Source organism: Cariama cristata, unplaced genomic scaffold (assembly GCF_000690535.1).
Source record: "Cariama cristata isolate BGI_N322 unplaced genomic scaffold, ASM69053v1 scaffold16720, whole genome shotgun sequence".
NCBI lineage: Eukaryota > Metazoa > Chordata > Aves > Cariamiformes > Cariamidae > Cariama > Cariama cristata.
The window spans coordinates 1-12,851 of record NW_009593097.1 but is presented as its reverse complement, the minus strand read 5'-3'; the positions used below and the strand labels follow the sequence as shown (position 1 = coordinate 12,851).

The following is a 12,851-nucleotide window of genomic DNA, read 5'->3' as shown; positions in this document are numbered from 1 at the left end:
GACTCCCACTGATATTTCTGCGGTAAAAACATCATAAAATACTTCCAACTAGTGAATCATTGGCAGAAAACAGGTAATTCCCATCAGTAAAATAATAATACGCTCAGTAATGCATCTTCAGATCTGCCAGGTTTATCTCAGTGGCCCAGGAAAAACGAATAATACCAAATAAGGTGAACTCTCTTTCTCCAGGGAAGGAGTAAGGTGTGTAAAAAAGGGCACCACCAACAATCACAGACATCGAAAAATTTGTGCCTAATAATTAACAGTTGAGTGTAGAAAGCAGAAAAGTTAGAAAAGACAACTATATAAAATAACTAAAACAGTCTGGAGACAGTAGCTAGGAAATAACATGTAAACAGAGGGACAGTTAGAGACAAGAAAAAAGAAAGATTCTTTGAGTGTGGTGGAAGAACAGAAGAAAGTATTTCTCCCAAAACATAGAGCAGAGCTGTAAAACTCATTACATTCTAACCATTTTTTTCTCTTAAAGACTTTTAAAAGTTTGATTTTTTTTTCCAGTGCAAACTTAAATACGAAGCCTCTGGCTTGACAAGCATTCAGAGCATAATAGTTCATTAATTGAGCATCACAAGTAGACATCAACTCGTTGTTTCAGCCTTTCTCTTTACACTAGCTCCATGTTCAACAGAATCAAGTACTAGATCTCATTTCTTACCTTCCTTTCCTTCAGGATAACTGGAAAAACTTTAATGTAACAGTATATGGAACTATCTTCTGCATAAAATATGTGTAAAGCTCTACAATAAGAAGCTATTGAATAGGATTTATGCAAGGAGGAATCAACTTTCAGCAGCTAGGCCTCAACTGCGTAATTGCCTAAAAATCAGAAATGAGCAGGAGATTGTTTTCAGATGAAATATAAGATTTGCTTTAATTAATTAATCTTTCTCCAGAAGCTAGCTTCTGTTAAAAGAGGGAGAAGTAGAGATCCCAGCACATAATTACAGGATTATGAGCACATCTCTATCTCAAGGAAGCGACAGATATTATAAAAGAAGAGAGTAGACTAGGTTGGTTTCCCCAGTGAAAAAAGAAAACTACACTTTTGATCCAATGTAGGAAAACGCAGACTTAAATCCAATTCTGTAAGAAAGATCCAACAAAGGGGAATGTTTACCTTTAGTGAACAGAGTACTTTGCTAAAAAATAATAAATGTTAAGAAGTCAACAGCTGGAAAAAACTGATGCAGTTAGAGAAACCTGGCAAGTAACAATGGGATAAAAGTGGGAAAAAGCACACAAATGCGATCTGCACCTCCAGATGATGTGATCTGAAAAATCATTGTCAGAAGTTTGCCTTCTCTCTTGAACAGAATAATTAAGTTATTAATTTTTCTGGTATGCTAGAGAAAGTTCAGATGAAAGTCAGGAGGGTTAACATGAAAGGCAGAAAAGCAGGTAAGCTGCCTGACCAAAAAGGACTATTTTATGCAGTCTTCCTCTTCGAACTCTTTTTTAAGCCTTCAGCCAGTTTCATAATGCTGTACACCACTTGGCAACGCAGCAACCCCAACAGTTCAACAGTTTTTGAGAATGAAAGACAGCTCCTAAGTTTTATTGCACATCTGCCAAAGTCAGAAGCAGAGCATTTTTAAGTCTATTTGGTTACTTACTATCTATGCTAATAGAAAGTTCCAGTAAGTTACAGATTGACCTTATCTATCTGAAAACCCTGGCCTTAACTTTGCATCCCGTTCTATCCTTGGCATCTCTGCTAAGAAGTTGCGAATACAGTGATGTTTTTGTGATACAGACCCAGGATCTGGCCTCCAAGAAGTGACGTCTTTTTACAGTGACAGAGGTGGTCTTTTTCTTCCTACATTTAATCAGCACTAGGATTATAAAATGAGTCATTAAGACAGACAAAATACTGCACATACTAAAGAACTTGCAAATCTATTATTTATGAGGCTGCAGGCCACTACCTCTGCTAAGGAAAACAGGCAAAGAGGTCTCATTTAAGAACAGAGAATAAAAGACTGCACATCGGGTAAAGAAGAGGCAATCTTATCAATCTAATAGCTAGATTTTGAAGCACATTTGCTAGAAGAATAAAATTATTTCTGTACAACACACAAATTAGAAAAGTCCAAACTCTGTTTCTAAACACAGTCGTTATTAGTAAAGTTTGCTGTCCTCACCTGCAGATCAGACAGCATGCTCAACAAACTCCGCAGCAAACTTCTGTCCACAGCTTCACCATTTCGTTCTCGTTCAATCAGCAGGAGGATTCCATCAATAGTCTTGTTTTGAACTTGCTTGTCACTAATGACGTGATTTCTAAATAACTCTAGCCCCATATCCCTGTGTGAATATTGAAAATTAATAAATCACACTGTTGATTCTTTTCAAAAATCTGTATCTCAGTTTGAGAAAAATAAATACATACAAAATACATATAGTGTATATATATTACACAGAATGAGAATATATTCATGGGGCGCATATTTTTTTTCACACTGTCCACTAAGAAAACTATAACAAGAATTATCATAAAAATACCAGGCCACACACTAGCAGATGCATACACTTCAGCTGAGAACTGTGAATAGCCTGTCCGTATTTCACATGATGGACTGTAACATTCTCTCTTTATTGAAAAAATTACTATTATAAAACCAACTAAAAAATCTGAGCATATGCCTTAACATAAGATTCTCTGGATCAGTCAACCCATGTGTAATTTATAAGTTTCGTTCAAAAGCATGAATTATCTGTATGTTTAGGATCTTATGATCACCCGATTCTTGTTTCATTCTAAGAGGATGAGGAATGGTGCCTCTATGCCATGAAGCAGCCAACTATTAAACATTGTCTTGGCCAAGGAAAACAGAGGAATCTTAGATAAAACTCGTTACCTCCAACTTCTTCACATGCATCAGGATTTCAATAAAGGGAATTTTCCCAGAACAAGGAAGAAGAGACACAAAGTATGAACAGACCTCTTCAACAATGCTTAGTAAGAGGAAGCCCAACACAAAGAGTTAGAGAAAAACTACTGCAGAGGTCGGGAAGAAAGACAAGTGAGGGGTGGGAGAAGGATGTCAGGTTCCTCAGACAGCCTGAGGAACTCCCAGGAGCACAGAAGCCAGGCAGGCAGGGAAAAGACGTGCTCTTACTTCTGTACTTGATCTACGTATTTTTTGGCTTTAGATGGAGTAACGATACCAGAATTTTCAGCAAAGCCTGGGTTTGTTTCCTTGGGCAATGATATAAAATGCGCCTCAGGAGGGATGCTTAAAACCAGAATACCCAAAGATGTGACCGCGGCATGCTGAAAGTACAGCAGCAGCATCTCAACACTCTGAGCCACAGGTCTCGACTCTCAAGAGGCCAGTGCTGGAAAGATGATCTGCACCTTGTCAGTGTATCTGACTTATTTTAAAAAAAAACAAAAACCGAAAAAAACCCAAACAGAGCAAGAAGTCAAGTGTTGAATTTTGTCAAAACCAGGAGCACCTAAAATAACACTGGCCCAGCTCTAAGGCGCAGAGGCAGGAGCTCGAGGAGGTTCCCCACAGAGCCAGCCTCACTCAGGCTGGGACAACTACAGCTTTACGTGTGCCTTGACTTTTAAGCATATGTTCACAGATCCTTTTCTTCCTTTACTTTCACTTTACAATTAATATTTCGGAGGAAGGAGGAAATGACATATGCATAAGCTGACACATGTATCTCCACAAATTAACACAAAATTTTAGACATCTATTACACAGATCAAATATAATGTGAAAAATTTATATTCAGTCTTTACAAATATAATAGCATGTTCAAACTCTAAAGATTCGAGGAATACTTACATGGATACCTACCATATAGAAGGAAGCATTGAATTCTGAAGTACATATGTACGATCCAAAAATAAGAAAATGCTTCTGATCATGATCTGAAAATACATAAAGAAAACGTTTTTCTCTTCAGCATCATGTGGCATTCTAACGCAACTTCTGAAAAACTACATCACACAGACATACACCTTAATTACTGATGTATTTTCAACTTTTATGGTGGCTTGTACAGCCACTGGTAAGTAATTTATTGATGTTAATACTATTACTAAGTGGTATTGCCAAATACATCCAAGTCAGTTTTCAAATTCACAGCCATTAACTAAATCGTTTTATTAGCCTGTATTCAAGCAGTATCAGCAAGACATTCAGTAAACACCCTGAAATAGCATGCTGCCATGGTTTTCGCTTTTTTAAAAAAAGAAGCTTTAAGCAGAGACAGAAATAAGCTGTGCAACAGATCTTTTCATAATAAGTTAGCTGCCAAAATTCAGAAATACATTAATTCTAATGTGGAAAGAACGTATAAAAATTCTTATATTTTTTAAAAATTAAAACAGTGGAAGAAGGAGGTGGTTTTTTAGCTTATTACTCTTTCATATTCAAAATCCATTTTTAACTTTGCTCATAAAAAGGCTGCCCAGCTTTCCGTTCAGCATTAGCATAACTCAGGACGTCAGTAACTCACTCACCCCCAGGCCAGCTACAGAGATTTCTATCCCCAGCTGTCCACCTACTCCTCCCCTAAAAGATTTCATTGCTTCTGATGCAATTCTTAGGCTGACATAGTTTCTGCTCAAACATACTAAAGTGAAACAGCAGTGAGGCTGATTTGTTTTCTTAAACACCACAAGTGCTAACTCAGCATATGGGCAAGAAAGCCACTTGCTACAGGTTGTTGCTTTGAGGAGAAAAAAAAAAAAAACAAACAGCAAAACCACTAAAAAGTAATTAAAGTAAACAGAGTTCATAGTAAAAACCTTGTTATAAAAACACAGGTCCGGTTTAATTGCTTTCAAGGCAATAAACTTGAACTCTATTTTCATCAGACTGTTGAATTTGTTTTGAATAGTTTCCATAAGGCCTTCCATTTTTATTTCAGATAAAAATCACATACCTCTGCCCACCCCGCACAGGGGAGAGGAGAGAGGGGGATTTGAGGAATGAAAATAGAAATTCAACCATTTGGGGCATCTGTAGCCAAAGCTAAGTGACAATGCAATGAAACTCATTGTAAAATGCTAGTTTAGAATTATAATGATGGCTTCTTAACGGGACAATTCACATGGAGTGTCTTTGAGAGAGGATTTTTTTTCTGTAAAAATTCATTGTGGAGGTAGAGGACAAGAAGCGCAGAAAGAAAGAGAGAGTTTCCATTCTTTAATCTTCCCATTTCTTAGCCCTATAGTCAGGATAATAACCTCTGCTTTGCCAAAAAAAAAAAAAAAAAAAGTGTCATAAATTAACCTAGCTCTTTGAGCTACCTAAAAGTGAAGATTGTGGCTTCTCCGATTAATTCAAATTACAAACTGCAAGCACTTTCAGCATAGCCTGGTTAGTTTTTCTTTCTACCCACAGAAAATAGGTGTCAATATACTTATATATTTCTGAGTGATATTCCAACTTCATATGAAACCTATCAAAGTCAGAGTTAACACAACAGAACGTAAGTTATCAACAACAAAACCATCACCAGCTAGCAAAGGGGACAGTGAAAAGCAATGCTGAAACTTGGAGGAGGAGGTGCAACACAGTCCCAAGCTGAAAACATGACAAATTCCTTTTTGCCAGATTTCACACCTCAAGGATACGTATTCCGAACAAACATTCAACTTACCATTTGTCTGCAATGATCTTGCCAGCATTTATTTATCTTCTTTAAAAATAAAAGACTATCCAGAGAATCTGTACAGCACCTATTAAGGAAAACTAGCTTGCCAGTATCTTTTGAGGCCAGATTCGGGAGATGACCTTTGCCAGCCATTAAGCAAAGCTGCTCCATGGATATTCCAATGTTCCTGTGACTGCCCAGGGATAAACCATTAATTGCAGAGTTGCTGCCCAGCAGAGGGGCTGGCAGTTCTCCAAAAGGCCTCCCTGTGTTTTCAAGGAATAACACTCTCTGCTCTTCAATAATACCATCTAGTGGCTGCACCGTATAACCCTGATACAGATTTAAACTAGAAATCCCACCAGTGTCAAAAACAACCTTGTCACCAACTGAGGTGAGAGGGATAGAAAGGTTTGTTTGTTTAATGAGTTCACACTGTGCACAACAGGAGTGACCCTAATCTCTTAAAAGCAGTTACAGTTCTAAATAATCCTCAACAAATCCAAATACAACTCTTTTCATATACATCTCCACGTCTTCCCAAGTAAATTATAGAGTTTTCTTCATTACACAACAGACCCAACTGTTATTTACAAATAACAGAACCCTCATGTGTCGTATGAGTAAATCTAAATGTGGCTTTACCTTCCTCTCCTGCACAGTATTATCTCCAGCTCCCTCTGGCCAAATCTGATTAATCTGATCTCATGTCCTTGCGATATAAAGTGGCATACCTGTAAAATACAAAATTCTCAATTCTCCAAACCACCAGCTCTGTCAAACGGTGGGGAGAAAGCAAAGTTTTAAAACACCAGTTTTGAAACATCTCTTCAGAAGATCATCTGAAGTCTGAAACAGCAGGGATACAAAAAATGTTTGACTGTACACTGCTTTAAAGCAGACTGTAAGATTTAGTTGTCAGACATCAGTTATCTTTAAAAGACTACTGTACTGACTAATGTACTTTTCAGTTAGATGTGATTTTTAATGCATTAAAGTCAATGTAATGAAAAAATCTGCTGCCATATAAGAGGTGAATTCACAGTACTGATTTATGTACCTATGTTTCTTATACACTATGTAGAAGCTAGATTTCTTAACTGGGACTCAAAAAATAAAAACCCAAAAGCACATAATCCAAAACCATGTTGGGACTTAACTAGATAACACAGGGGGGAGAAAAAAAAAAAAAGGGAAAAAAAAAAGAATTATCTTCTTTATGAGTGTAGGCACCTACCTGGGGAATGCAGTGAACTGAGAAACCGAGAGTCACGATCCAAAGCACGTTTAAGGCACTCACCTGGAAAGAAGGTTCTTTCTCAGCCCCAGTCCCCTGCTTCTTTCTATTTTAACTTAACCTTTTCTGCTAATAAAATGGGAAACACTGCTAGAACCCAAAGTACTGCAGTATCTGTTCAGTAGGGCACTCTCCAGGAATGTGGGGACAGCCAGGTGGGCATAGACTCTATTTATCCTACTGCCTGAGCAAGTCCAACCCCGAAGCTATTACACAAAAGACAACTATTACATAAAACACAGTCTTAGCATGCAAACTACAGTGGGATTCAGAAAATAGGATTGGCTTCACCCAGGTGTCCAGAGAAGATCTACAGGCACTGCTGTGACCAGTTCAGCCAGAAGAAAAGCCCGGTAATGTAACTTCAGAAAACTATGGGGAAATTTACCATAAAAACTTCACATTTCTGTGCAGCCCAAGACAGCCAAGTGATATCCTGAACTTAGAGCTCTCTCCCAAGAACCTCCCAAGGTACACATAAGATACCTAAAGGGCTTGTTGAATGCCTCCGTGACACATTGCTGCTGACCAGTAGTTATTATTGGTCAAACAGGTGTACTTTATGTTTAAGAATTCTTTTACAGAAGACACTGTTGAAAATTACCGTGGTGATTTTTTCTTTTTTAAAACTATTGCTACTGAAAGCATCTCCACTACTCACCTGCCATAAAAATCCTACCTGCATCTCATACTGCAACTGAAATTTTCTAGAATAGGTGTAAAATTTACATTCCTATTAAAATGATAAGTAAATTGTTATTAGCATGCTACTTATTGGTACACAAGAATTATTCACCCAGATGACTAAAGGCTTATCCCTAATTTGAAAATAATTACATGGTCAAAGAACCTCTTTAACACATTGGCAATTACTGCTGTAATTTTTATAAAGTGTTGTTTTGAAAAATAATGATTTAAACTAACCATTCTAACCATTTCTGTGCACGAGAAAAGGATATTCTCTAAATTGAAGGATTTGTGCTTTCACATGATCTTCACAGACTTGTCGCAGCTGTTTGTACAGCGTAGCAGAGACTTTGTAAGAACAGAGATTTTCAACAGCCTAAAAACCAAAAAAAGATTATGAATGAGACCAAAAAAAAAGAGCTCAAATTTTTGTGCCTGTGTAATCAAGGATAACAATAAAGAGAAAAAAATACCAGCATTATCTATCCAAGCTGTGCACAAAACCAAAACATCAAAATGAAATCATCCAAACTATGTAGAAAAATTAAGACTTCGTGATTCCTCTCTGATTTTTGTCCCTTCTTATACTGCTAGATTTTGTGTACAAAGAAGGTCCACCATCACCATCTGGGTCATATTTCAGATGTGCTGTTAAACATTACATGAATTTCCCCCCCCCAAATACTGCTCAGCAGCAGAACTCTTCCCCTAGGTCCATTTTGTGCATCCTCCACACACACACCCATGCACACACATACTTTTTTTGGGGGAACATAATCATACCAAATATTTTCATTTCTTAGTAACTTTAAGGTAGACATTTCAACCACTCTCTCTAAATGGCAAATTAATACAGCTGCTTTCCTATCATTTTACTAACTTACTTCTTTCTGAATATTTCCACTGATTCACACATCCATGCTAAGGTATGTAAACTGAGGAGAAAAAAATAATTAAAAAAACCAACAAAAATCCCACATTAACCATTAAATAAAGACTTGAACTTGATTTTTGGGACCTCATGGGATTTAGTTGAGTATTTATCCATAGTTGACTATCCATAGAAGACTGATTCTGCCCAAAACCAAATGTTCTTGTGGTCACCACATTAATGTAAATGGAGTTGTTATGCAGCTGACCTAGACTACACTGAGACAGCTCTGGCCATTTCCAGAATACAGCTGTTCAGCTATTCTGTAATTACCTTGTCTTACACTAACATTTTTTCCTCACAAGAAACTCAGTAAGAATGCCAAAGAGAAAACATAGCCTTGCTTGATACCACTGCCTATATTTAGACTTTGTTCCAGGCACACTTTATTTTAACTTGTGTGTTGTATTTCAATAAATTATTTTATTAATAGACCAGAGCATCTGAAATGAATCACAATAAAGACAGCCAAACGTTCTGTCAGAACTGTAGTTTACAGTAAGTATTTTTGGCCATTCAGTGCTTCATACAAAATTATCCAAAGGAGTTGGACATGATTTTCAGAACTAAAAATCCAGCTGTCTTTAACTTCACCTCAACTGCCTTTATGCTGTGAGGTGACACTGCAGAGAACACTGCATAAGAATTAAAGCACTATTTCACCTGGGCAACTAAAACTGCCCCAAGAATGTTTTCCTTTGCTCCAGAGGATTTATAGTGTCACATTTTGTTGACAAATTTTCCGAGTATGAATGAACTTTGACAAAGTTTCAGCATTTTCCCAGTGCTTGGTCTTTACTCAGTTTTCCCCAAATGTTAGGTTTTTTGGTGTGTCTTATTTCTAATATGAAACGTTATGGTGCCTAATGCCAGCGTGTAACTCTTTGTCAAAGCATTAGTAAACGTTCTTCACTCTGTTTCATTTAAGATCACCCAAACACATGGGCTAGCAAGTGCTAGCTGAAAGTGTATTTCAAACTGCAGTTGTATCACCCGAGTGTCGCCTCTACGAGCTGTTTCTGATTTTGTGGATTGGGGGGGGACAGGGACGGACATGAAATCCAGTAATTTCCTCTCTCTTCACCTTCGTTTCATTCAGAATTTTGGCTGCCTCTCTATCTGAAGAAATCCGATTTGACTTTTTTTCATCTTGCACACAATTAGTTTGGAAAAAAGCTATGGCAATTATCACATCTACAAGGATACGAGAAACACAACACTTTTAGACTCTTCAGCTACACAAATCTAGCAAAAATTCTGTTTCAAATCAACCTTTTAATAGCTTGTTTTGAGCACAGTCTTCTGTTTTAACATTTAGCATGCAAATTATTGCTACTTCTTGTATTACTTCCTCTATAGGTTCTAACATCCTGAAGAGTTTGTCTTCCAAAACACAAAGTGAATCTGCTTCCCAGAGATCTCTCCACGGGGTAATTCTAACCAACCTGATGTCATTTTATTTAAATCCACATCAACTATGGCTTCCTCCATTTTGATACAATATTGAAGAAAGCAAGCAAACAAACAAAATTATCACACAGTGCCTATGTTATGTTTTTTATCTGGTCTTAAAACAGATAATCAAAACGACATCTGCAACAAACAGTACTCACACATAGTCATTTTGCACATAGTTTGTTATGTCTCCTAAGACATAGCCATTCCTATCCATTCATCCAAATAAAGTCTGGTCAGGACTCTCATCATTTTTTTGCCTTCGCTACTACACCGTCCTACTCGATGTCCTCCAGAAGGGCAATGCTGCCCCATTTCAGGTTATTTAGGACCTCGCTGCAAAGGGAATTTTCTTTTTCCATTATTTTTATCACTTACTTCTCACTCGGCAATCCTTTGCACTGCTCCACTTTCTCTATCCCATCAAGTATAAGCTACTTTATCAAAATCTGTGCAATCTACCACCAATCCCAGACATCGTTTCTATTTTAGTCACAAAAAATTGGCTGCCACCCTCCCATTGCTCACTGACTACGTCTCTGCCAAGCACCTTCATGCCTGATTCCATGCTGCCTCTAATGCCTGGAAAGGAGTATCCTTTGGGCTTCCCACAAAACCTTCTCATTGTTCTCCTCAGCCGCCGTGCCAGATTAAATAAATAAATCAGAAAGTTCAAAGGCAGGCTGGTACACCAGCGCATTCACTCCACTGAACTCTAGCAGGCCTCTCACTTCCTCCCATAACGTCAGATAAAGACTCCAAAAAAAAAAAAAAAAAAAAAAAAAAGCCTTGATAGTAAGAACTGATGCACACAGAGACATTTTCCCCTGTGGATGACTCGGTACTCACCAACAGGCAGTTAAAACGATCTGTAAGTACAGATCAGATTTCCAACGGATGCTGAACTTCGTCTATTATTCCTTTGGCAGGAGAATAAGCACCTATCTATGCATAGGCACACTGACTGCCACCACCCACGGTGCAGAAATCTCGCCAATTTGCCCCGCTGCCTTACAGATTATTGGGCTAGCCTTGCATAGTTTTTACAAATAAGCAGGCAAACAGAAAAAGCAAGAAGTGCCATTCTCCCTTCATAGTTTATCTGAAATCTCTCTCCTCCTCTTCTGCCAAAACTCAAGTCTGTACCCTGGCGATTTCACAGCCATATTACTATAATCTCATTTCTGAGCCTCTGAAAACAAGTTAGGTAACACTCAAAGCATCTGTGGGTTTTTTTTTTCAGCTAGGCATGAAAAAGCAGGAATTTTCAAATGCTGAGTTTAAAACCATAAAATGTATTATGTAATTCAAACTCTGCAAACCTGCAAGTATTAACAGATGAATATATCACAGTCAAGCTATCTATTTAAAGGGAATAAATTATATTAAGTCAATACGTATTTACATCATCAGCCATTTTAGACCCATATATTATATACCCTAACTAATCAGAAAGACAAGTATAGTCAACTCTCAATTTCATCTTGGTTTTCTCAAGCATGGACCCAATACAGACTGCTGGCTTTCTCCTCCCTCACAGTCTGCACTTTGCAGACAACATCAAACCTGCCTCAACTGAACATTTAGAAAATTTTAGATGAGCATAATAATGTCTTAAGTCCTGATCTGGCAACGAGATCCACATCTGCAGATCAAACACCTGCACCCACAGAAAACTCATAACTAACTTAAGCTATGTAGCACAACATGGTGCATCAGTAATTTTTTACATGATCACTGTAAAATAATTACTACTTCAGTTAAATACCTCAAAGCACATACATTTAAAATAATATAGAACTAAACCATATACAAATAGAGAAGGTACAAAGAAGTGGTTCATGAGAATTTCTCTCTTTTACCCTCCCTACCCCCTGCTCCAGTAGCCCAGATGTTCCAGAAACACTGTTTCACCATTTTAATACAAAAATTAAGATCCTGATTGTTACAAAAATGTAACAGTAATATGAAACACAGGTAAACTGACAGTTTGTTGCCTGCTCAATCAAGATTCTTTTTTAATTCCTCAAAGGGTATTGATGCTGAAGTCTAATTGTTATTACTTAATAATAACGAATATTTCAACATTGCTATTCACAAGAAACCATAGCACACACAAAAGAGAAATCATCATAAAGTATGGATCTGCATAACCCAGCAAGAGTTACATCCCATTTTCAGCATCTTGAGTAGGCATTGTATTGAAGAGGCCAAGACTTAAACCTCATCCCTGCCCAGGCATAGCTTTCTGTGTCTCCCAACATAAACTGCTTTTTCATGGGCCCAGATCCTGGTCACTCTCCAAGGAACTGATATATAAAACTGCAAACCGACTAGAAACAGAGTATGGATCAAACGGTTCCGAAAATATAATCAGCTTTTAACAAATCAAAATGCATTATGTTAAATGTGTAGCTCTGTGAAAGTCCCAAAGCAGTTAATTTTCCTTCTGTTAAACTGAAAAAAACCTCTATGTGCCTTACCTGGTAGAGCTCTTCAAGGTTGTATTTAATAGAAATGCTACTCTGTATCGCTCCCACCGCTTCATGAAGTTTTTGCCAGGTATCCTGAGTATAATTATCTGGTAATTTGGGTCTTTCTGTGAAGGAAGATACAAGTAGTTGAAAACTAGCTGCCCAGTGGGAATCTGTAGCAATCTTTCTCACCCTGCCTCATTAAGTTCTGCCAAGCCATGTTGATCATTTAAGTTTAGCACAAGGAGAGGGTTACTAACTCCACTTACGGCGACGAAACCTTTGCAGGGCGCATTCGCCCCGGCACACGCCGAAGGGCCCGGGGCCGGAGCGGGGACCCTGCCCGGGAAGGGCAGAGCTGGCA

General features: G+C 37.9%; 1 protein-coding gene across 1 annotated transcript in view; it reads right to left on the bottom strand.

The window, feature by feature from the left end:
• Positions 1-12,782, bottom strand: part of CUL4A (cullin 4A) — a 35,880-nt gene extending 23,098 nt beyond the window's left edge. Inside the window, exons 1-6 of the mRNA XM_009708958.1 lie at positions 12,757-12,782; positions 12,497-12,680; positions 7,900-8,003; positions 5,650-5,719; positions 3,837-3,910; positions 2,166-2,328 (exon numbers count right to left, since the gene is read on the bottom strand). Coding sequence (XP_009707260.1) covers positions 2,166-2,328; positions 3,837-3,910; positions 5,650-5,719; positions 7,900-8,003; positions 12,497-12,680; positions 12,757-12,782 — 621 coding nt within the window. The remainder of the gene's footprint in view (positions 1-2,165; positions 2,329-3,836; positions 3,911-5,649; positions 5,720-7,899; positions 8,004-12,496; positions 12,681-12,756) is intronic.
• Between the last annotated feature and the right edge of the window lie 69 nt (positions 12,783-12,851).